Below are 25,439 nucleotides of genomic sequence, written 5' to 3' on the forward strand. Positions count from 1 at the left end.
CGCCTCCTCCTCAGAGCGAGACCGATTCCCGGAGGAGAGCAGCTCCTACTCAGGCTTCCACCAGAAACACACAGCAAACAAACACACACATCTCAGCATTCAGTTGTAGCGCACGCTCGGATATTTTACATGGAAATGTGCTATTACTGTCAGATATTCCAGGACAATCCCCCGGTGCATCAAGCACTCCACGCTGCATGGAGATTAAATTATTGTCAGATTTGTTGCTCAAAGAAAGATGCTCTCATTTCAGACGGAAGTGAGAACATCCTGGAGGGTTTTACTGAAGCGGGACGAGTGTGAGTGTTTGTGTGTGTGTGAACAAATACATCCAGGAGCGAGTGGTGTAGAACACAACAGCTTCACTCTAAGTTAGTGGGGGCAATTTCTATTCATCTTGTGCTTTATAGTTTTCATAAATGTGCACATGATGGGGAATTGCAGTATACAGATGTTTCTAGTGACAATTTATCATGAGGAAAATGGTTGATTTGTGTGTCAATGTGCTCAAAGGCCAAATATTAGAGGTGCAGTAAGTAAGAAATGTGCCATAAATATAATTAATCAATTCCGTTTGTCGCCTGTCATTGAAGAAACTTTCTCTTTAAACAATCCGCTTCCTCCATCAACAAGGTTTATCTCAAGTTTTTTCAGGATATGGAACATCTTCGGTGGGTGGGGCTAGACTGTCACACTTCCTGGTTCCAGAGCCAATCAGATGTGACTTCCTGAGGTTGTCAAACAAGCAGCAACATTCTGTCAGCCGACCAGCCGTGCCCGAGACTGTCTAAACCAGGGGTCACCAACCCTGTTCCTGGAGAGCCCCTATCCAGCATGTTTTAGTTCTCTCCCTGATTCAACGCACCTGAATCTAATTATTCTCTAATCACCAAGCATAGAGCAAAGCCCAGTAACGAGCCTGTTGATGCCAGCAGGTGTGTTGAAACAGGGAAAGAAGGAATACATGCTGGATAGGGGCTCTCCAGGAACAGGGTTGGTGACCCTTGGTCTAAATCCTCTTAAAGTCCCTCAAACTGGCAACCTGCTCGACGCTCTCCAAGGGGGGGAGGGAGGTACGTGTACACCTTTAATGTTGTTTCCATGGAGACAGACTTGAAGCATTTTCAAAAAGTTGCGTTTTCAGTGGCTCCGAGCTTCGTTGTCACGTCAGTTTTGTGTTTTCACTTGAGAACGTGGTGTAAAACTGAGCTTTCGTGAGAGCGGGTGCATCCACTAACGTCTCATTTCGTACTTTGTAATTCTTCCCAGATTTGGGAAGAGATGGAGTATAGACGATCAATAATCCAACAGACTAAAATCGCAGCGCTGATCAGCCAATCATGTATTTACAGTTCACTTCCTAAAGGAACACGTTTGGCTGCAGATCATCACCATGAACCAGACGGCCACGTTCGCAGGAGGAAGACAGAAAAGTCGATTGATGAAGAGACAAGTGGCGGATATGAGGACTGTTTTACTCCAAACAAACAGTCTGAGATTCATTACATTTGTTTACCATGTTTACCATGTTTCAGCCCATTCAAACCTCAGAACATCCCCCGAGACGAACACGGAGCAGAGAATGGAGGAGGACGGCGAGGACGGCAGAGAAACATCTGTCGGAAGCTGCTGCCCGCCGAGCCGGGTTCCAGACCCGAATGCAGCGCGACGCCGGCGTGTTCAGGTATCATGCAAATGTGTCTCTGCTGGGAAACACAAAGGACGGCTGACTGCATGCAGATGGAAGCAGAGGAGAGAGAAGGAGCAGAACGAGGAAGAGATAACTCCTCCTGGGAGACGAGCGGGAGGAAAGGTGCATTTCTCTCCATCGCACGCTTTAAAGAGACAAACGGAAAGTTTCTGGCTGACGTCGGGCAAAAGGACGTCTGAGCAGAGACACACACCTGCTGCAGAGAACGACACACTCCAAACACGGACACTCCTGCGGAAAGAGCGCCAGGTTCCGGAGTTTTCAATTGAGAACGTGTAAACGGGGCCTGACAGCAGACGTAACACCTTCCAGCTCGTCCTCACGGGCGTCAGCGTTCTCTCCGTGAGTGCGAGACGAGCCGCCATGAGAGAAACAACGCGGAGTAAAGGTGAAACGTGTTGCTTCTGCTCAATTAACACCTCCGGCTGGAGAGGCGCCAGCGCACGGTCAACACATCAACAGTTTGTTTTCACGTATTTCCAAGGGCAGGAAGAGAGGGGAAAGACGGGAGGGTGTCTGCAGGGGGCGGGACTTCCTGCGCGTGACCGCAGCGCATGGAAAGAACAATTAAAGCTGATGACGTGAAAGATGAGGGCAGCTGAGCCAGAACCTTTTAAAAGTGGAAAGAAACAGGTTTTTGGAGGAGCTATTTTTGTCTCACACGCACACACACTCACACACACACGCAGGTCCAGGTCTGGGTGGTGCCCCACGCAGCACCATAATCAAAAGCCGCCGCCGCCTCAATCGCCCTGTCGCCAGCTCTAATAGAGGCTGAGGTGTCACGGCAAAGACACACACACAGACGCAGGGTGAAGTGTGTGTGCGCCACACGGGGCTGAGAGATGTGATTTGAGCCGAAAGGCGACCTCACTGCTGCTCTTCATGTGCTTTTTTGTTCCCCTAAACTTCCAGAGTGACTGAAGTTCTGCTGCACAAGTTTTCCATTAGTGTCACTGCAGCAACAGATCACACTCCTGAGTGTGTGTGTGCCTGTGTGTGTGTAAAAGCTCTAATCCTCTTTTAACAAACAGACACTCTGATTATGTTTGGTGGGGGAGATAAGGGGAACACGCCGCTCTCGGATACCTATTGCTTATTTCTGACAGGCGCAGACTTTATCGCCTGTGAAGCTGTTTGTGCGTCACTTCACATCGGCGGCACGACTCCCCTTCGCTTGTTTATGTGCTGAGATATGAAATTTGAAGCGTGCACGACAAACACTTTCGGCCAGTTGCATCTTTTAAAGCGTGTGTTTTTTTTTTTTGCCTCCCGGCTTTGTTTTGATGAAAACTGATTTTCTGTCCAGGTTTTTCTTGTAGTTTTGGCTCTGAAGGTGCTGCAGGTGAAGGAAACAGGAAGCAGAGCCTCTTTCAGGAAGACGTGCACGACCCTGATTGGACTAAAGTTCCTAAATGGCAATAAAAATGCATCGAATATGCAGACACCAGAAACTTTTGTTAAATTAAAATGCAAAAAATATGTTTTCGCTTGAAACGTTTGTTCGTCGTGTTAGTTTTTGGATTTTCTCAAGGAGTATCAGCAGCGTTCTCTCTTAAAAACATGAAAATGCTTGAAAAGTTTTACCGTTTGAGCGATCCGATGACTGAAAAGCTGAAAAAATTAACAACGTATACCTAAATTAATCAACGTAAACCTAAATTAATCAAGAGAAAATGTCCCAAGATAAAAAATTCATCTCAATTTGCTGGTAAAAGGCACACAGGTGTGTGCAGTCGGTGCCCGTCTGACCTGTGTGTGACCTCACTCTGTATGCATGTCAGTGTGTGTGTGTGTGTGTGTGTGTGTGTGCGCCCCTCCCTCCCTGGGCGAGCGGCGGCTGCATGGCGAGCCCTGGAGCTGTCTCCGGGCGAAGCCCGACGGTGCCTCGCCACATCCAGTCTCGGGGCCAGAGATGACGCAGAGCCGCTCGCCGTTTCCTGCCGTTCCTGCAGCGGAGCGGCGTTTCGCAGCCCGGCCAGTCGCAGGAGCAACGCTCTGTCGTTCCTACACATTCATGCCACATTGATTCCTGTGTCGTTTTTAAGCTTCAGTCTCGATCGGGCGATTCAGGCGACCTTTCCTGTGTCAGTTCAGTTGTCAAGGGAACAAATCCATCCGGCGATCGGGTCTCCTCCTCCTCCTCCGGCGTCCGGACGGAGCAGATGTGATTAACCCTGCGAGGCCGCGGCGCAGGGACCAATCACACTGCTGGATCGCGTTATGGTGACGCACGCCGTTCATGAATGTTTCAGGTGTGTTGATGGGCGCCATGCGGAGGCAGCAGGGAGGCGGGGGGAAGGCGGGGGGGCTGAGGGATTTCAGGAGGAATTCGGTGGACGGACTTGACGGCTGAGAAGGAGCGAAGTCAGATGTCCTCCTGTGACCTGATCCCATTTTCCATTACTGTCTGCTCTAATCACAGAGAGCGAGGGAGGTGATGAAGGGGGGCGGAGGACTGATGAAGCGATGGAGGAGAGGAAGGGGGAGGTGAAGTCGGAGCACGGCGTGGAACCGTGTGAAACGTGATGAGTCCCCGGAATGAGCCTCCGGGCGTTTCCCTGCCTTTCAAAGCCATTTCAGAGCAGACCCTGCCGAGCTGGGTTGAGTTTTCCTGAAGCTGAACATGAACAGAGCAGCGAGTCGGTCTGCGGCCGACACGATGAATCTGGCTGCCGTCTCTCACCTAACACCAGCCGACTGCTTCCTTCTCCCTGCCTCTCCATCCTCAGATGTTTTCCTAAACTTATCAATCCCCAAGTACCTTCTGGAAGCTTCGGCCTCATTTACACCACAAAGATTCAAAAGCATCGTGTTTCACAGCAGAGATGCTGAACACAATGCAGTTACCATGTCAGGCCACGAGTGGGCGCTGTTGGCTGTTCTGCTGAATGTCTTTCTATTCTCATTGTTAATGTTTATGTTGTTTTGTTTTATGTTGTTTTGTTCTCTGCGTCCGTGTGCGTGGTTTCACTACAGAAACACATTCTCAGCACTTCTGGCGGAACTTTTCTGACACGATGCATTTCCACCTGAACCACGTCGTTGGTAACATTTATTCACAAAGGTAAATTCCATCAAGAACAAGCGAGAATATTGTTTTCAGGTTTAAAATAATGCTAAAATCACTGTAACGTAACATAAACGCGTCTCAGACAGCAGCGCTGGTGAATCAGTCCTCAGTCTGGCTGAACATCTGAAGCTGAACGGCGGGAAAGACGAAGCGTTGTTTGGTCCGCCTCCTCCTCCACTCCAGCCTGCCGCTTCTACATGCAGCTCAGATCTTTCTGCTGCTCCTGTGTTCGGGCTGGATTATGTGAAACGGCAGAATATTCACTGTCAACACTGCATCGACAGATCGTCTCTCGCCGCGTGCGTCACATCTCAATGCGGCGGCCTCTTGCCTTCACCTTGTTTGGTTTCATTTCCAGCTAAATTGGCGTTGGCCTGGCTTTCGGGGGTGGAATACGAGTCCAGAGGGCGTTTTAATCAGCCCATTTCCAAACATAATAAGATGGAATGAGACTGTTTTCAGGAATAGTAGATGGAGCGGGTCAAACGCAGCACGCTCGTCTACTATTTCTACTAATTTCCAATCTGTGGCCTCGTTGGGCTTGTCGCCTCACTGGACGTCACCTCCATCCAAAAATAATGCGGCGGCTAATGTGTTGAGATTGGAGGCTTTAAATGCGGAGGAAACGTTGACATCAGGAGCGTTCATGGAGGAGAACGATGAGCTGCGGCGCCACGGCAAAAATGTCTTAATAAACAGCTGCACCTGTTCTATTTGTGGCTTTTTTTTTTTGTATTTTATGATTTTTACTCATCTTGATCTAAAATCAAATCTAAAAATGATTGCTTCAATATAATGATTCATACTTTTTCCTTCCATTTGAATCCTTTCATTTGGATTGCTTGATTAAAGTATTACAATCTTCTTAGAAAAGGAAAAGGCTTCTCCCTGCTGTAGTGGCTAACATGCTCATAGCGAGGGACAACACAGTTGTGTGGAGTTTGCATGTTCTCCCCGCTCCCACGACAGCATTTCGACTGAAGGTGTTTTTTTTCAGAGGAGTTTCATCGTTGTCGCCTGAACGGACGCACAAAATGCGACTGAATTTTGACGTTTTCACATGAAAATGTTACATAAACGAGGCTTTAACCATTTATTCAAGTAATTTTTTTTCAGGTGCATGAAGGAGTTTTTCAGCTTTAAAAACACTTATTTTCCACCATAAATATGTTAGAAATATTCAATGATGTGTACAATGTGCCCTGACATAGTCATTGCAAGTACCGCTAACAGCGCTAAATTGTCACGTGAAAGTCGCAGTGCCGGTCCGGCAATTGGTATTTTTTGGGGAAAATTTGAGAGGATGTGATGTAGTGCACGCTCCTGCTGGCCTGACTTGCTTAGCTTTCGTTTTGTCCGCCATTACTCCGCCAGATGCTTAGCGAGCAACAACTGAGCAGTACTGAGGATGAAGTTTCCAGAAAGTAAGAAAAGACTGGCTTCTAGCACTGCCACAGCTCCAGCACAGCGCTACTAAAATAGCGAGGAAGGAGTTCCCCTCTTCCGTGCACGTACATGGACGTGAGCCACAGGCACGAGTGTTTCACAAAGCTGCAGTTACGCCCAAGGCCTGCAGGGGGCGTTGTTTCGCATGAAATGTCTAAACTACTTAATGCACCTTTAAAGAATTTCATTTTCAGATGTTGCGAAAGAATTATTCATGATCTCCTTTGGAACAGTTCCTACTTTTAGTCTAAAATAAGTTTAAAAAAATCAATCAACACCTTATCCCATGACCTGCAGGTTAAAAACATCTCTAAATGAGATGAAATGTCTGACTGGATGTCTTAAAAAAAAAAAAAAAAAAAAACTCTCACTATCTGGTTGTCTCCTCACATCCTACAAATGTACTGAAAAAGTCTTTGTTTTTACATCGGAAACAACAAACAAGCTGGAAGTGACCATATAAAGGGTTGACGTCAACATAATTCACTCAGAGACCAAATAATCCTGCAGAAAGGATTTGATCGGTTCTAAAGAAAGAAGAAAAAGCCGTTAAACTGCCAGCAGGAGTGAAAGGGAGTGAACGTGTCGGAGTGTGTTCAGAGCGGCGTCTGTGGGATAAAGTCTTGATCCTGCTGCCATGTGGTGGAACCGGGAGCCGATGCAGGTACCTTGTATGGTGAGCTGTGCCTGGGCCTCCACGGTGCCGTTGGAGCCTTCCGCCACGCAGGTGTAGACGCCGCCGTCCTCCTCTGTCAGGTTGTAGATCTGGAGGCTGCCTCCTGCCAGCAGCTCCAGGCGCCCGTCGCTGAGGAGGAAGACCAACGTCTGTTAGACCCGACGGAACATTTCCCAGCTCACCTTTCACTTCAGGTTTCTGCAATCAAATCGCTTTCAAAGCCTTTTTGGGGAGTTTCAGACATGCTAAACAATTCTTTTTTTCTCACTACAGTTGTACTTTTCTGCGTTTCCATGGAGACGGATCTTTAAAGTTCCAACCTGGAACTGTTGTCGTGTAAACGGACGCCCAAAAACACAACTACATTTCTTTATTTTCATCCTGTAGAAGCGGGCGTCTCCGGTCTGGATGGAAGGACTGCTGAAGAAGGCTGCCGGCCTGGCGCGTTTCAGCCCCGGCAGTAACGGGCGGCGCCGCCGAAAGCTCCGCCTTCCCCCACTGACCTCGGTTTGACTCCACATCTCGGCCTCCTTTCTTTTGCTCCGTCACCTCTCGCTCCCCTCTGAATAAATAAAATATGCTAAAAGCAGAGTCAACTGCCCCGAAGGTAAAGACAAAAAAAGAAAAAAGAAAAAAAGCTATTTGCAATTCTTCTCAACAGTCCTGCTTAAGAAAACCGTCGGCTTTTAGAAAACGGAGCTTTCTGCGATGTTCTCCGGATCGTCATGTTTTATTTAATTCTGGCTTGGCGTCTGCAGCTGGAGGAAACCTGTAAACCGCCGCTGCAGCAGCCCGCGTTTCATCGCCTTGACAAATGTTTTCATCTTCTTTCATCAGTGGTTAATTAGCCGAGGTGCGTCGCTCCCGCGGAGCCACAACCCAGCGTCGCGTCGTTCACACACCAACAGCCGGGCGACTTCCTGACAGAAGATCCCTCAGAGTTCAGTAAAACAGGCGGAGTTAGGATTTAACACGAAAATAACCAGCTGTTTGAGCTTTCGCTCACCACACAGCAGTGTTTTTATAACGAGAGGCATGGAGGCGACCCGACAGCACAGAGGTCACATGAAGAGGTCACATGACGTCTCAGAAATAACTGCAGCAATGCAGAAGATGAAATTCTGACCCTTTTCCTCCTTTTCTGCCTAAAAATTGGCATCAAAAATATGTTGTCAGTTTTTGAAAAACAGGATAGACTAAATAACTCACCTAAACGCATAACTAACAAGAAGAAATTCAATAATCCAAACAAATGTTCTAATATTAGGTCAAATTAAACTGAACTCCAGTTTGATTTCAGTGAAATTCAGAAGTGAATCAAACATTTTAATCATCTTATTTCACTTTTTACTCTTATTGTCTGTTGGTTTTCTACCTTCTTCATTTTCCCTAATTATCTTTCTCTTCTGTTTTTCCATCTTTTCTGTTCACCCTTTTAACTTGTTCTTTTGTTCGTCTGTCCTTTCTGTTATTCTCATCTTTCTTTCTTATTCCTGTTTTTCTACTTTCTTTCCCCGTTACTCTTTGCCCTCCTCGTCCTCTATTTCTATTCTTTCTCTGTCTTCTCACTTCTTTCACATTCTGTTTATATTTCCTCCCATCTTTATCTTATTTCCTCAATCCGTCATTCCTTTCTTCCACCCCTTCTTTCCCCTTCTCTTTCCGTCCTTTTTTCCTTTCTTGTCCCTGTTTTCTTTCTTTCACTGATTACTGACTTGGTCCTTCCTTCCTTCCCATATTAACATATATTCTAGTTATAAATAAAACACATATGATGTAAATGATGCGTTTCAATGTTTTTAGCGTCAGACTAGAAGGAGGACTCTATAGACAGTGATAGTTTTTCATCAGACGGAGCCGTTTGAAATATTTATCATTCTGAACTATTCATGCCCCGTCCTAAAATATAACCACACACGCATCCCTAAATCCTCTCTATGAAGCAGTGACACCCCCTCCGCCCCTCCTCAACCCCCCTCACCCCCCCTCACCCCCAACCTCCCCATCGAGCTTCATCTTAAGCGGCCCAAACTTTGATTCTTCTAAATGGCCCGCGGGGATGCAGGCCGAGCTTTAGCTTGATTCAGCAAGCGCTGAAGCACGGGGGGAGGGAGAGGGGGAGGGGGAGGAAAGAAAACAGCAATCAATAGCTCGCTGCCGGGACTCTGCATTGAGAGGGAGACACATGAAGGTGGGGGGAGAAGAGCGACCAGCGGGTCGGCTGAAGCAGATAAAATCCACAGCGAGCGAGATGCGAGATGAGTGTATAATAGCTTCTGCGAGCAGGAGCGGGATCCACGCAGAGGCGAAGCGAGCACCGAGGAAACGACTCCGTGCTGCAGGTCGATTTAGTTTTAAACAAACTGCTGACTGGCTCTCCCGTCCCTCCCTCCGACTCGCTTCGGCGTTTGGCAGCAGTGGCCTGTGAGACCATCTGCCTGTCTGCCTGCGCCGTGGCGGAGCATTCAAGTGGCACTCGACCTGCTGTCACCGCGGTGACAACAGTGTTTCACTCGCACCGCCGACGGAAAATAGACTCCGGCTTCGTACGCTGCCGTTTAACAGCGCCGGGTTCTCCAACAGCGGAGGCCAGCGGCCCAAAAACAGTCGAATACACTCGTCCAACGTCAAAATACAACCACAAAAACAGTTTGGAGGCACTGCAAAGCTGAAGTGGAAGCTAAGAAAATTAACTCCTTTCATCAATCTGGGCACAGATATTTTCCATTCCCTTTAGATTTGAATTGCTGGATAACTTTCCTCTGCTTCCTCGGTGGTTTTCAGCAGCTGACCTGAAGCGGGTGTTATCAAGTTGAGCACAAGGCATGTTTTTACACGTTTACGCGGCAGCATTTATGACAATGTCCATTCATGGCAGAAACTCTGAAAACGGTCGCGCCTGACCGAGATTAGTCCTTCAAGAACATGTGCTCACTGTCACCTACGATTCAGAGTCGAGCTGAACAGTGTGTGTGAGCAGCAGGTGTGTGAAGTCGGGTCAAAGGAGCCATGTTGACCCATTCAGAGTGGCAGGAAACACGAGTTAATCCAAGATCACTTCAGTCTACACAGAACAAACAGCTCATGGGGCCCATTCTGACAGCAGTCCACGGACGAAAAAAGGAAAAAAGAAAGAAACAGTGCACTCAGCAGAAAGCCTGATAGAAAAAGCCCTGGGTCTAAAAAGGTGGGAGAGGAGGGGAGGAGGGGCGGCGTAAGGTAGGCAGCTGCTCGTCTTTTGTTCCTCGGACTATAGAAAGCAGCAGAGAAGCAGTGGAAACGCCAAACGCCTTGCTGTACATTGATTAGAGAGCACGGCTGGTTCTGCTGGGAGGCTCCACATGTCAGATCCCGGCGAAATGGAAAACTCCCGTGAAAGGCGTCCCGGGCTCGGAGTGCGGTTCGCCTCCTCAGGACGACCATTCACACAGCGGCCTCTGCTGCTGCGGGCGCCATGAAAGGCCCTGACAGCTTCCGCTGGCGCTTCAGAGAGGAACACGTCAAACCAACGGGCGATTCCTCACTCTGTTCACAACGAGCCGACCTCAGCTCTGACTACTGCGGCGGCGAAAACGCTTTGCCGCCGCGCCGACACCACGAGGGAGGGAGAAGTAGTGAATTGGTTTTAGCTGAGTGGGCTGTCGTCACTCGTGGTCATTCAAATCAAGACGAGGTGTCAGGTGTAAGGAGATGAAGGGCGCCGTGCGCATTAGCTCAAGGTCCAGGGTGGGAGATGCCGGGGAGCCGGGCTGTAATTAAAACCACATCAACCGTGTTCACCTACAAAGAGGCGCTAAATTAGCCTGACATCCCCTCCATCACTGCTGCTCTTGTTATATAACAGCAGATAAACATGTGCTCAGCTGGGTCTCTCAGAATCAGGGCTATAAACCTTCGTTTCCCCCAAAGGGGCATTAAGGCCACCTTGACATTGAAGCAGCTTCATTTAAAAGTGGGACGAAGGATTTTATCTCCCAGGCAGGACTGGTAGGATGGATGGTGACAGATTTCTGGAGGAACGGACAGCTCTGGACGGACAGATGGATGATGTTGCAATGGGTATTTACAATATTTAGGTGGCAGAAAAACAACTGAAAATAGAACCTAAAGGAAATGAAATGACTTGGTATGGCTCAGGTAAATGTGTTGGTTGGCTGACTGGTTGCTTGGTTGGTTCACTGGTGCATGTTTTTTTTTTTGCTATTGACAAACTTCAGGGGGCGGAAAAGCAACCAAATTCCGGCCCACATATGTGAAACCTTAGTCCAGTGATTTCGTAAATGGGAAAATGGGAGAGTGAGTGAGTAGGCAGCGAGGGAAGCTGGTCGGTTGGCTGATTGGTAGATTCATTGGTTCGTGTTTTTATTGGCATTCAGGCTATTCAGGCAGCAGAAGAAAACCCCAATAAAGGACAACCAGGAAATGAGAAACCTCAAAATGATTTTGCATGACTCTGTTAAACTGGTTGGTGGGTTGGTTGGCTGGTTCATTTGTACGTGTTTTTGTTGCCATCTACAATATTTAGGCAGCAGAAATATGAAACTTCAATTACAATACTTAAGTATAAGTCAGTAAAACGGGAGGTAGGTCAGTAGTTTTTCAGCGGTGTTCTGTTTCACACCCTGCTCTCGGTTGTGTGTTTTTGTCCCCCGTCTCTGCTCAGGCGGGCGGAGCTGGGGTGCTGTTTACAGAAGTGTGGGTCTGGCGAATCACTGGAATCACGTTGAGCTGCTGCTGGGAGCGGAGATCACTGTCCTGATGAAGAGGACGTTGATTACAGCAGAGCTCAGACCCCGTAGCACAAACTACAGTCAGATTCCTGATCTGTGTTTTGCTCCTGGCTACCTGAATCCTAAACTGAACTCCTTGCCCAGAACACGTTTACTAGCATGGTTTTAACACCAGGAAACCAAATCAGTCCGCTTCAAAGTTTTAGACAGAACAACCAAATATTCCTCCCGCTGCTCCGCTCTAATGTGTAACTGTTCCAGAAAGAGGTGTAGAAGACGCCCTGTCAGAGCGTGGAGGCCTCTAACACAATCCCGTCCCCTGTTCTGCCACTCAGCCTTCAAGCCACACGGCTGTTTTCTCTTTTTTTCCAGCGAGGAAGACTTGAGGGATGTGGACACATTTGGTATGTGTGAGCGGCGACGCATCCGTCCGTAACACCGCCTGGTGGCAGGGTCAATACACCTGAGCCAGATGACTGAAGAGATGTGGGTTCTGCGAGCCTGTGTGTGTGTGTGTGTGTGTGTGTGTGTGTGTGTGTGTGTGTGTGTGTGTGTGTGTGTGTGTGTGTGTGTGTGTGTGTGTGTGTGTGTGTGTGCAGTGTGCTGTCACGGTCAATCATCGGTGCTGTGACAGTGGCTGGGTATGGGTCATGCTTTCTGCAGCGCAAGAGGGAAGCAGGTGGATTCACAACTGTCACAGAAAAGGGGGGGGGGGGGGGGGGGGGGGGTCATTATTAATGGATGGAGTGGAAGTCTCTAAACTTTCCTGGTTTGATTTCTTTTGCTCAGATTTCTTCATCATTCCTGACTGTCCTCCCTGCACCTCGACGCACCATGAATGCTAAACCACTGCCGTTCGGCCTGTTGTGGTTTGAAGCGAACGCAAATTGAACTCCCCGCTTTTGACCAGAACATAATCATGACAGTTCCATGAATTTGAATCACGTTCGAGGTGTGAAGGAAGCGGCGGGATTTCATTTAACAGACAATACACGCGGGCGAAGCCTTGGAAAGCCCTGTCCTGCTCTGAAAACACATTTTCCCTTTGCTCATGTCTGCTCCGATAAGACACGCTCTGAGGAGAGGACTCAGACCATACAGAGCCAGACGTCGCCTGCAGGACGGCCTCACATAGCACAAAAATTACAAAAAGTAAAAAAAAAAAAAGAAAAATATTTCCTGCAATTTTCCAACAGATGTAATTGCTATTCCAGATCTGTCCACTAGGGGGAGGGAGGGGCCAGATGGCAATAATACCTGGAGCAACTCCGGCTCTGACAGTCAGACACACACCCAGTCATGACGATGAGGAGGAAAATGATGGAAACAGAGTTTTCCATCGTTGTGACTGTAGAACTGGAAGTTAGCGACGCCTCCCGGCCCGTCGAGTCTGCTGCGCGTCGATTAGCTTCCCGTCTGATGCCAACTTATCTGCCTCTTTGTTGTCTGATGTCTCACTCCTCTGCTGTTCTCACTCTCTACCCTCCAGACTGTGAAGCATGAAGCCGCCACCTGAGTCTGGATCTGCTGAGGTTTCTCCCTAATAAAAGGCATTCTTCTCTTTTCGCTGTCAGCGACGCCACTCAGGAGGGTCTCTCTGAATTCCAGTGCTGGATGTGAGAGCGCCATTAGTCGGCTCTGATAAGCCTGATGCTGCACCAATAAAACTGAACAGAATGACAGACGTAGCGTCTCCTTGTTGAAAATACATATTTTTTTAAATTCATCAAATGTGAACATTTCCAGAGACACACTCGCTGTGACTGTTTCCAGGTTATTGTGAGATCCTTCAGCTGCGATGGGCCCGGTGAGACCGAGCCGGGCCGCACGGAGCCCCCGAGCAGAAACCGGTCTGACATCCCTGATCTGGGGAAACGAATGAATAAATAAATAGACATTAATGCCAGAGATTAATGAGAAGCTACCTGGTGCCAAGCGGCGAGCGCCGGGGCTTCTCCAGAGACTCGGGTATGAAAATGTTTTCTCTGGCTCGTAATGGGAAGCTGCAGGACCCGCGAGACCGGAGCAGCTCCCGCAGTCCTCGCTTTATTTGCTTTTCCCCCCGACCGGGCGCTCACAGAAAGAACGGATGGTTTGATTAGCGCGCATTACAACGAAACCTTCAGCCTGCAGCCTGCACGGTGCGCTTTAGGTGGCCCTGGTGGCTGATCGGGGAGGTTTCGAACTACGCACCCCCCCCCCCCATGCTGAGCCATGTGGACAGAGTTACTGGACTCCTCTGGCTTATAAAGCCTTTAAATAAGACATCCAGAGACGCAGCCTGTGCTGCAGAGGACCAGTAAAGCGATGCAGGCGACTCGCTTCACGCCGTGGGAAACAATATGGAGGCCATCAGCGCTTCAGGCTCCATATTCTGGCGTCTTTTTGGCCTCATGCTGCAGCTTGGCTTAAATTACAGAATAAGCTTAAATTACAGTGCATCGCTCCTGTCCAGCCTGACACCAGGAAGAACATCATGGCCACAATGCAGAGGGGAGAGCAGGCGCTTTGAGGAACCAGACTCCCCGCCCCCCGTGACCCCCTGTGACCCCCCCCAGCACGCCGCGCTCACGCAGCCCGTGTTGCACGTCTTGTTTTCTCGGCCGCACACGCCAACAAAACCACTGCAATACCTTCACCCCCGCCGCTGCCGCCGTCCATCATCCTCACAACGCTGCAGGAATCCGGAGGACCGCAGCAGAATGCTAAAGCGTTCGGCCTCCCGAGCGTCTGGGAGGACGTGGCGAACTGAACACGCCGACCTCGCACCGCCAGAGGAACACCAGGCAGAAGAACTCACACCTTCCTTTCTCACTGATGAGAATTAACTAGAGCGTCGCTCTGGATCAGAACACCCGTTTGTGGGATAAATCAGGCGAGGAACTGGGGATGTGCGATACGGCGATAGCACAACATGTTGACGAACTGACGAGGCATAGACATCGTAGAATCATGCGTAGTTTCTCGTTCAGCTGATCAACCAATCACAGTGAGTTACTGTGTGTGTGTGAGTGAGTGTCTGTTGCGGTTGTGTAGTGAGAACCATAGACATATAAAGAGTAGACGCCACATTGACCCCTACTATCTACAGGCGCCGATGAGCAATGGGGCCGCCATCTTGGTCCAGTTAGCTGCTCTACTTAGTGTGTATCTGTTTGGCAAGGTGCAATGAAGTGCTTACACATTTAATTAATCTTAATCTAAACAAAGAGCTGGTTTTCACGTCTTGATCCAGCATATTCTAATTTTCCTCGTGGGCTGGACACTAATCGAATAATCTGATACATGACAGGCATCAATCAGCTCTTTAGTGTTCGTTTATACTTAAATCATGTTAAAATGACTGTCAAATAATAATTTGCAGGATTTGCTTAGTTTATCACAGCTTGAATTTTCATTTTTCATCATTTGAAATACGCCTGAAATATTACTTAAATGATGAAGATTTTATTTTGGGATTTTTATTCTTCTTTTCCTGTTTCACTGTTCAAGTGAAAACTTCCTCAAAAGCCAAGAGCAGTTTAGTTTCATGTTTAAAGAGTACACATTACCAGAGTGCTGTTGACCTTTAGTTTAACTAACCACAGACAGCTTGAATTAAAATATGTTCACAAAGGTTCTCTGGCCTAAGCTGTCTTCTACTCTCTCAGACGGGGCTTGGTTTGACGTGGAAAAATGGTTTAATTGCAAATTACTACCAAATTAATCTGAAAAATCAACGTAAAAAAGAATTGTGGCAAAATCCTGATCGTGTTAAATCGTAATGTTCTTGTTAGTGAGATGTTACCTCCAAAATGAGTGGCGTTACGTTAATGTGGTCCACTGAACAACAACAATAAACCAGGCAGCGTTTTTTTTATTTTCTCCTGATCCGATGTCAGAATAAGTGATTGATGAATTGACGGATGAATAAAAGAGGAAAAAACTCTTTTGTCTGCTCCACAATGGTGACAGGCATCATTCTTTAAACATTTAAACACACATGCATATTAATAGGTGGTTCTGCAGCGCTGTCCCGATGAAGAGTTGTGCTTTCTCTGCTCCGAACGAAACGCCACTAAAACCTCTTCATCGTCTGGTTGAGAGAGAGCTCGGCGGGAGGGGATTATTAACCTCCCCGGTCGTTAGCGAGCAGAGAGGAGCAGGTGGAAATCACAGGTCTTTATATCCTGTGAGGGGCTGAAAGGTTGAGGCTGCAGCACCTGTATTTATTCTGCAACACCAACATTTTCACTGCCGTTCGAACACAGCGCAGGACCAGAGCCGCTCGCCGAGGAACATGCTCAACAACATAACATTAACTTGTTCGAAAACGAGAAAATCTGAATTAAAGAGATCAATCAGGGTGACTGGAGGTGTGGGCGGGAACAGCGCGGCGGCACTTAAAGGGCCGGCGAGTGCCGAGCAGCTTTAAACATGAAGTGTCACTTTATGACAAAAACAGAAAAGGGCAGACAATTACGGCCGACTGCGGCTGAAGGACTGTTGGCTCAGAGTGGAGATTTAAACAGATTTAAACAGCGCTGCTGTTTGCTCCGTCATGCCTTGGTCTCCACAGCCGAACCACTCATTTATTCTGCGGATCAAAAACTTAGTCTAAAGTGCTCTTTACTGAAAATTGATCTTATCATCTGGGGGATTAGCGTTTCAATCTTGTTGCAATAATCCTTTAACTTTTAATTTGAAAAATAGAACAGAGATCATGCATGTTGCTCACAATGTTGTGCTCGTGGTATCAATCTAACATTTAACCTTAACGAAATATATGAATAAACACACACAACGTCGAAGTGAAAACGGAAAAGTTTTGTTGTGTTTTGGTCGTCCGTTTCCACGACAACGCAACACATATCATCCACAACGCAGGGCGGAGATAACACTTTCAATTTCTCTGAACAGATTAACTCTATTCCAGGAATATTACAAACAAAAGGGATATCAGTGGAAAAAGCAGCAGGTGTGATTTAGAAGAATCCTTCAGCTTTGTGGTTTTGACTTTTTATTTATTCCTCCTGACAGAACATCAGTTCTGATGATATATGACTTTCTCAATAGAAAAGAAAAAAACTGTCTAATTTTGATTTAAACCACCGACGCTGACAGTTTCCTCCTCATCCTGCTGAACAGTAATGTGCTGTGGAATGAGCAATAAGCCATTTTTCATTGTCTCCGTGTCGCTGGTGTCCGATGATAGCTCAGTGAAATGAAGACTTCCCATGGTCACAAGTGTGGCCCTGCATTTCAACTCCTCCCTGTGCGTGTGTGTGTGTGTGTGTGTTTATTCCTGTCGAGGGAAGAGAAATCTCATTACACACACGTGGACTTGTGAGTGCAAAAAAAAAAAAAAAAAAAAAAAAAGTGATTCCCCAACAAGCAGAATCGGGACATTTTCAGGTGAAGCCATGTTTTGAGGTTTCAGCTGCATCTAAAAGATGGATTTTTCCAGTTTTTTGTGAGCAAGACCCGAGGATCAGCAGCAGGGGGAAGCACCGGTTCTGGGTAAAGGAGGGTTTAGGGTGATATAGGGATAATGTTTATTAGGTGAGGGGCTTGTTGACAGACTGCATCAAGGCAACTTATAGGCAAGTTACGTCCATAATTAAGTTCAGACTGAAGAGAGTCTGCAGGAAATTATTGCAGCGTTTTTTCTGGAGAATAAGTCACATCTGTGAAAAAAAACGGTATGTCTGGAATCCGGAAGACAAATCTTGATGTCTGCAGAAGGCGTGGATGGTCGAGTTCCTCTTTTCTGGTGAAATGTGTTTATTGTTCATATTAAACACAATTTTATCCAAACAGATCAGTAATGTGAAGGTATTTCAACCAAAGTGTCCTCAGACTGCTGCCAAAACCTTTCACGTCTCAACGTATAGACATGCTTTCATAAACTCGCCCTCAAAGCCTGACTTCGACGTTAATGCTAGGTCGCTAGCAGTAAGCTAGCCTCTGTTAACATCACTTCAGGTCGTGACCTCAGTGTGAGGTGGTGACCTCTCACCGGCCAGTCTGGGGTCATGAGCTGTTTGATACCGCAACAGCGATGGTTGGCGTTAGCTAGCAGCACATGTGGCTACAGCAGGTCTGCGGGAGATTAATGAATATCCGTGGAGCGTCCCTGGAAAGCGTCTGTGGGTGTTTTCTCCTCTCTGACATTAAAACAAGTCAAAAAGGTGTTGTGCGTTTGTGTGTGTGTGTGTGTGTGTGTGTGTACACGCAACACGTCTGTGCAAAACAGTTACACAGCAGTCCGAGTGCAAACAAACGCCCCACGCCACGCTCCCTTCTCCAGACACTAGTCAAAGCTACAAACACACACACAATCATATTCAAAAGAAGGGGAGTAGACAGGGAGAGGAGCCTGGTGACTGGGGGGGGGGGCCTCTGGAAGACGGTGGATTTACATGCTCTGTCAATTCCCTGTTGCTGGGCGACATGCATAATTCATCCCTTTATTGACTGCTGGGGGATTCTATTAGGTGATGGAGTGATACTCCCGAGAACAAAAGATGACTGTCCTTTTCATGAGCGTCACGAGGACCAGTGTGGATGGAGAGAGAGAGAGAGAGAAAAATAAACAAAACAATTTAAAGGCGGCCTCTCTGCACGCCTCGGCACTCGGGAACGCCATCGACGGCACGCAGGGCGTCCGCCAACAATGCATTTCCAACGTGTTGACTGAACATCTGAAGGTGCAACGCAGCTGCTGAGTTTAATCAGAATAAACGGCGAGCCCGCTCTCCTTGATGGCAGCCTTGCTCCGAGCCTAAACACGTGTGAGGCAGGGATCAGGACGGCGGTGAATACATTAACGGCCGAACAGTGGAATCAGTCACTGGGCTAAAGATGATGGGGGAATAAAAATCAGTTTTATTCATGGTGCTTTGTGGAAACAGTGGAATTGAATATTTTTATGCGGCGCGGGAAGAAAAGACTGCCGGTAAAAACGGAGAGGTTCCTCTCCTGGTGGTCTCAGGACTGAAGTGAACCCAGAGAGTCGTCCTCTGCTGAGGGAAAGCGTCCAGTCGTGATCGCAGCCTCTCGTTAGAGTCGCAGGTTTGTAATTCCCACCATAAATCCCGACTTTACCTCCGGTGCTCCGATCTGGACGAGGCGGCAGCCTCTCAGGAACGGCTGCCAGGATGACGGATGGTCGGAGCGTGAATGTCACGGTGGGCGAAGAGAAGCCGGACACAGACGGCGGGGACGGGGGGGAACGGGGACGGACAGGAGGCTTTTTGGGCACGCTGCTGCGAGGCGGCGGTGGTGGGGGGGGGCGGAGACGGATGCTCTGTTTGACCTCCTCTGTGAATGAGTCAGCTGCTGCACGGACAACACGCTGCGTTTTGAACTGAGTGTGCACAACGCGGCGCGGCGAGTCTGCGGATATGCTGACAAGCGGGAACCGAAATGTTTCTCTTTTCACACTGTAAAAAGCTCCAGACCGGACCTCTGCACATGTGCATCACCTCGTTTAAACAAGAAACTGCGCAGCACTCGTGCTGAATACTCAGGGTTTAAGAGACAAAACTGTAAAATACCTTAAAGCGAGACTGTTGCTGAGATCTCCCACAACCTTACGGCCTAATATCAGTGTATCCAACCTTTTCCTGCCAAACCAGCCCTGAGCCTTCAGGAAACGAGCTCTCCTTCACGTTGAACGGCGTGCTGTGGTGAGCTGCAGGTCCTTTACGTGAAAGAAGACCCTGTTTACACGACAGCCTTTCAGGTGAGAACATTATTTTTGCTGTCGACACTTCACACGTCAGTGGTCATATTGTTCAGGCTGATCTGTGTAAAATGCATCATGTGTTCAGCAACACGATGCTAACCCAGTTACAGTCTCATGAAACCAAAAGGGGATCGTCTGTTGAAGAACCTGACTCGTTTCACATTGATCCAAATAAACTCCTTTATGAATTTACTGGCTATTTGTTCTATGATCAAATCAAAATCCCAATAAGAACCCAGTAACACACACAGGATATGAAGAACCCTCCTGTCTTATAAATCCTCCGTATAATCTGCATTTTATCACTTCCATATCTGATCTTGTTTTTCATCATTAACATGTCTAATTTGTCATATTCAAGGAAATTTAATCCAGGTTTTTCCCCCACTAGATTTTAATAATTAGTCGCCTTTTGATGCCTCTCTTGATTGATATCTTGTGTGTTTTTTGTTTTTTGCAATGAACATAAATGTTAATCAACTAACTAGCGTGTAAAGTCTGATTCAAGAAAAATTCACTGATTTCGCCAGAATTTACAACCAAGAGTAGATTCATATCGGTTTGCTTGTTGCTCTGTCCTCTTCATTTCTCTCTCTCTGTCCCCTGACTACAACTGGAACAGCAGGAAGTCTCCTCTGAGCCTGGTTCTGCAGGGTTCTCCTCCTCTGAGCCTGGTTCTGCAGGGTTCTCCTCCTCTGAGCCTGGTTCTGCAGGGTTCTCCTCCTCTGAGCCTGGTTCTGCAGGGTTCTCCTCCTCTGAGCCTGGTTCTGCAGGGTTCTCCTCCTCTGAGCCTGGTTCTGCAGGGTTCTCCTCCTCAGAGCCTGGTTCTGCAGGGTTCTCCTCCTCTGAGCCTGGTTCGGCAGGGTTCTCCTCCTCTGAGCCTGGTTCTGCAGGGTTCTCCTCCTCTGAGCCTGGTTCTGCAGGTTTGTTTTTGTTAAAATGGAGTTATTCCTTTCCGCCGTCTCCTCTGCTTGCTCGTGTGGAAATGTTGGCGTTTCTCTGTCAAGGTCTCTTGAAATGACAGTGTTGTACACAGAAATGAAAGTATTGAACCACATCGTCAGGAACAACGTCCGTTCCGGCACAAACCACATCGCAGCACACCTGATGCGCCGGAGGAGAAACTGTATTTACAGAACAGAGAAGCCAACTGAATGTTTGACATCCACCTGTTCTGAAGTTCCTTCTCAGTTCTCTGCTCCGTCCCTGTCTGTCAGCACATACACACACATTAAACACACACACACACACACACACACACACACACACACACCAAAGGCCTTAATAGCAGCCGTCGAGCCTTACAAGACGATATAAACAAACAGAACAAACGGAACAGTCACGTCTGCGTTCTGACAGGTTATGAATACCATACTAATGAGACTCTTCAAAGACGAGCAGCAGAAATTCCAGCTGGTGTCAGAAGCTCCTTGTGGAAGGACTTTTGAAGGATTTTACTGCGTCTTTTAAAGTGTCCCGGAGTCCTTCAGTGGAGCGACTGAGCAGAGTGAGACATCCCGGAATCAGGGCTGTGCAAAAACGCCTTTAATGTTGCTCTCTTATTGAGTCACCTGCATTATGTGCGGCTCAGGGTAGCTCCGCCGGGTCGCCGCTGGGAGCTCAGACTCCGGGGAGGGCGAGGAGAGCGGAAACGACAAAGTGACAAGACAAGGTTCAAGCGTCGGCGGCGGGAGCCGGATGAGATAATCCCCCCCGTCACCGAGCCGCCCTGCCTTCAATCGGCAGCTCCGACACGTCTTCATCAACTTTCATGTCGCGTCTGCGGCTTCTGTTTGTGCTGTGCACCAAAGACCAATTAGATAGTCTTTGGCGATCCGCCTTTCCGTCTCCCTCACACAGCTTCCTTAATTGACAGCAGCTCCTCCATTGCCCGTGTAAAGCCTGAGAGGGACACCAGCCTTTCAAGGAGAAGATTCCACCGCTATTCTTTTTAATTGTCAACGGCGAATTAAAATCAAAGCAACGGTCCTGTTAATGTATTCGCAGCACAATCGGTTTCTGTGCTGAAGGCAGGAACATCGGGGTCCTCTTCAGTATCTCCCAGACTTCCCCCGCTTGTTCAGTATTCCTGCTAATTACTGACGGAGGCGCCCGAGGGGACCGGGGTCTACACTCTGGATACTGTTTAGTAATTAATACAAGGTAGATTAATAAGTACCTTTTTAGCCAGCTCCCTTTGGAGGTCAGAGCGCTCGCAGACAACTCCACAGGCATTACAGACGTTTAGCCTGAGCCGTGGAGCCGTGCCTGGAACTGAAGGTTGGAAGGTCTAATGATATTCCGGCTCACACTGCACCGGAGCGCGGTGGTTACCAATGTGATGACCTTACATTTAATTTCACTGAAGGCACAAATCCCAATCTGGCCTGGATTTAGATAAATGAGCTCTGCCTCACTTATTTTCTGTTGACCCCACAACTTGCAATGTTATTATCTGGAGGATTGGCACACGGGGGTTAGGTAAACAAAGTGCTTCTTAATTGGTAGGAATCAAACTCCCCATGTCCAATGCACTTCCCTCTGAGGGAATTCAGCAGCGAGCTAATGAGAGCCAGAGGAGCGAGAGCACAGACGCTGTGACACTCCGTCTTGGCTCTTAATTTGTGGACTTCCACTCGGCTGGCAGCCCCGCGGCCCGGACTCGCACAAGAAGTGGCTCCGCTGGCACGTCCAGGTCCTCCCCGCGGGGTTCTGGGGTTGCAGTGGCGGAATAGCATTTGCACCTCGGAGGATGCGGCGCCAGGACCAACAGTTTAGCCTGCGGAGGCCAGAGGCACCGGGCTTAACGGGAGCACGGCGGTGGTCTGCTGCTTCTCGGGAGCTGGCGAGCAGAGCCCGGCCAGGAGGAGCTCAGCAAAGTGCGTAATGGCTTTGGAGGAACTGCTGGCAGCCGTTGGCTTCATGTAGTTCAGACGACTTTAAAGAACGGGTTCTGAGCGGCGTGGCTGCACGGCGCTGGAGCGGTGAGGCTAATACTTCGAATTAAGTTCCAATATGATCCTTTAATGCTACGTACAATTCAAACATGGCGGTGAGTCACTCAGATCTGTTGCTTTCTTCGTTCCTTTTGCTGCTTGCAAAAAAAGCTGTACTGCTCAACACTGCCCCCACAGGTCATCTCGGGTGCTGCGCTGCTTTGCATCCCTTCACCTGTATCCATCTGCATACTCAGTGTTGAACATGTTGTTGATCTTGGAGTCCAACTGAGGTTCAGCCTGAACACTGTGAAACAGACCTTTTGTTTTGGATCTGTGACCATGTGACTGTGACCCCACCCACACCGCCACATCCAGTGGTGTAGTGTTCCCTGTAGAAGCGGCTCTACGTTCAATTTTTCCCTTCATGCAGACCAGAAATGATATTTTGAACAAACAGAGGCCTGTAAAACACCTCTGCCACTCCGTCCACAGTATCGGATCACTGTCACAAAATTTCGGTATCATTTATCAGTCGTCCATATTTGCCTCACTCTCTGATTAACAATAACCAATCAAATCAGTGAACACAATGAGTTCTCGGGCAGACCATGGCTTCATCTTCTTAGGGAAAAAATAGACAATGTGGCTGGTAGATACTGCTGAGTGGTGCATCATGGGGGATTTGGAAGAGGGTGTTTGCAGAGCCGACTGAAGCATTGGTGGATACCGGCTGTAAACCCTGGACTACGCCACCGGTCCTGTCCAGCAGCCATGGAAACATGGCCGTGTCTCTCATACCTTTCTTCTAGCGGTTTGTCTCCAAGCATCCAGCGGATGTGAGGCGCAGGGTAGCCGGTGGCCACACAGGGCAGCAGTACGCTGGATCCCGCCACCTTGGCCACAGGCACCGGCTGCACCAGGAACTCCGGCTTCCTGTCTTCTCCGGTTTCTAAAAAAAAAAAAGAGAAAGGTCACAGCTGAGGCTGAGGGTCAAAGCTGGGGGTGAGTCAGAAAAGCTGAGTGATGATCATCTAAGTTTCGGGCGTCATTCGTCTTAAAAACTTCAAAAAGGGAGTCGCGTCTGTTCGGGCAGGCTATCCTGACGCCCAGACCACAAACGGTCCAATGAATAACGTCCATGTTGACGTCTCAGGCAGCTCCAGTCTCGGCTCTGCAGGAGTTCAAAATGTGCCACATAATTCCTGCCTGTGCAGCGCTGTGCAATAACCAGAAGGTCGCTGACATTTAGCACATATGCACAACTTTTAAAAAGCCCAAACCGGGGTTTTTATATGAAAAAAAAAAAACAGATGCATGAGGCTTTCACTCACTGGAAAAACTGAGCTAAAGTACGTATAATTACAAAGGCATTCTATAGCTCCAACATCTGCTCACATCCCAGCAAATTTTCTTCCAATTTCCTCACACAGCTTTATGACTTCTCCATCTGCATGCTCACAACTTATTGCCACTCTAACAACACGTCTTTAGAGGAGCCAAACAGAGACGGGGGCTCCTGCTGAGGTCTTGTTGAAGCCTGATTTACAGCCGCTAATATCTTCTCCGTGCCGGCAGGAGGCTGCCGCTTAACAGCTCAGTAAATAAAACTTGTAGCGGGGCGAGACAGGACCCTGCCACGGCGGAATCCCGACTGCTGATGGGCAGCATGGCCGATAACCCCGGCGGGAACGTGACCGGCCGCTCTGAGCGGCGAGCCGTTCCTCTCCGCGGCCGGGCGGGCCTCGTCAAGCTGAGGGTAACGAGGAAGCCAGAGAGAGCGCCGAGCGCCGCTGTAATTAAACAACGCACCGGACTGAACATAAACCTCAGTTTACTGCACAAGAGGATGTGGAGCGTCTGGAGGAGGAAGAGGAGAAGGTGTCAATCAATCAATTTATCCTGTGTAGCCCAGTATCACAACAACAGTTGCCTCAGAGGGCTTCAAGAGGGCTTCAACAGGTGTGAAATGTGTGATTTAACAGGAACTCGACAGACAACAAGCACTCAAGCCTTCCGCTCGCTGCGCGAATTACCTGGCGTCGTCTGCAGCTGGGCCTCGTCGCTGGCCTTGGACGAGCCCACGTTCTCCACCAGGCATCGGTAGAGTCCGGCGTCGGCCTCCGAGGCGTTGCTGATGACCAGAGCGCCGCTGGGCAGCTGCAGCAGCCTGCCGCTCGGCTCCAGCGGCTGCCGGTCCTTCTCCCAGCGGGCGAAGGGCACCAGGTCGGCGTTGACCTCGCACGCCATCACCTGACTGTCCCCAAGACGCACGGTGGCGGGCGACGGCTGGCTGGCGAATCTGGGCATGCCTGGAGGGACGACAAGGCAGGAGGCTGTGAAACACCGGCGCTCGTTTCCAAGGCAACGGAGAAACGTTCATACAGAACACAAACTGGGTGAACGACTGTCGAAGGAATCAAGACGTTTGAACGTCAACCTCGACTGAACAGTGGTAAATTTCATCTCAACGTGTTTTGAAAATGATGTTTCCATGGAAACGGTAGAAAATCTAAAAATGATGTAGTTAGCATGTTGGGCCATGAGTTAGTTATTTCAGTAATGAAACCACACACACATCGAAGAAAAAACACACTCACATTCACAATGGAGAACGCGGACATTCAAAAAGTTGAGTTTTGAGTTGTTTTCAGTGACACTGTTGTCGTCTGAACGGTCATCCAGCGTTTTCACTCGAAAACGCCTTGTAAGCGATTGACATGATGGACACGACAATTTTCAGCATGTTCCTCGGTTTACAATCTTTATTCATTTCAATCTTCACAGTTTAAATATATATTTAAACCTTTTCCTCTACATTTTGTAGCTAATGCTTTTTTTAATTAACAGGTTTGTTGACAAAATAAATTCCCTTATCGTGTATTTTAAATAGTAATTAGAGAGATGTGCTTTAAACAGCTATATATAGGTAAATGTAAATTATAATGTCAAAAAGTTCAAAGCACACAAAGCCTACATTCAAACAGTACATTTATTAGAACAAAGTATTTTCTGTCAAAATCGTCTCAACACTGATATCTGTACTTCAGCCTTAAATGCAGTTTCGACTGTTTCTTTTTTGAAAAGCTGACGGAATTAAGTTAGATTTCTACCGAGGCCATTTGGAAAACAACAAAC

General features: G+C 48.2%; 1 protein-coding gene across 3 annotated transcripts in view; it reads right to left on the bottom strand.

Moving 5' to 3' along the window:
* Positions 1–25,439, bottom strand: part of neo1a (neogenin 1a) — a 205,012-nt gene that overhangs the window by 63,891 nt on the left and 115,682 nt on the right. For all 3 annotated transcript variants that reach the window (XM_030106726.1, XM_030106658.1, XM_030106578.1), the window contains exons 3-5: positions 24,338–24,613; positions 23,103–23,253; positions 6,899–7,035 (exon numbers count right to left, since the gene is read on the bottom strand). In XM_030106726.1, the coding sequence (XP_029962586.1) occupies positions 6,899–7,035; positions 23,103–23,253; positions 24,338–24,613 (564 nt within the window). The remainder of the gene's footprint in view (positions 1–6,898; positions 7,036–23,102; positions 23,254–24,337; positions 24,614–25,439) is intronic.

The sequence above is a fragment of the Salarias fasciatus genome, chromosome 1 (genome assembly GCF_902148845.1).
Source record: "Salarias fasciatus chromosome 1, fSalaFa1.1, whole genome shotgun sequence".
NCBI classification, from domain to species: Eukaryota; Metazoa; Chordata; class Actinopteri; order Blenniiformes; family Blenniidae; genus Salarias; species Salarias fasciatus.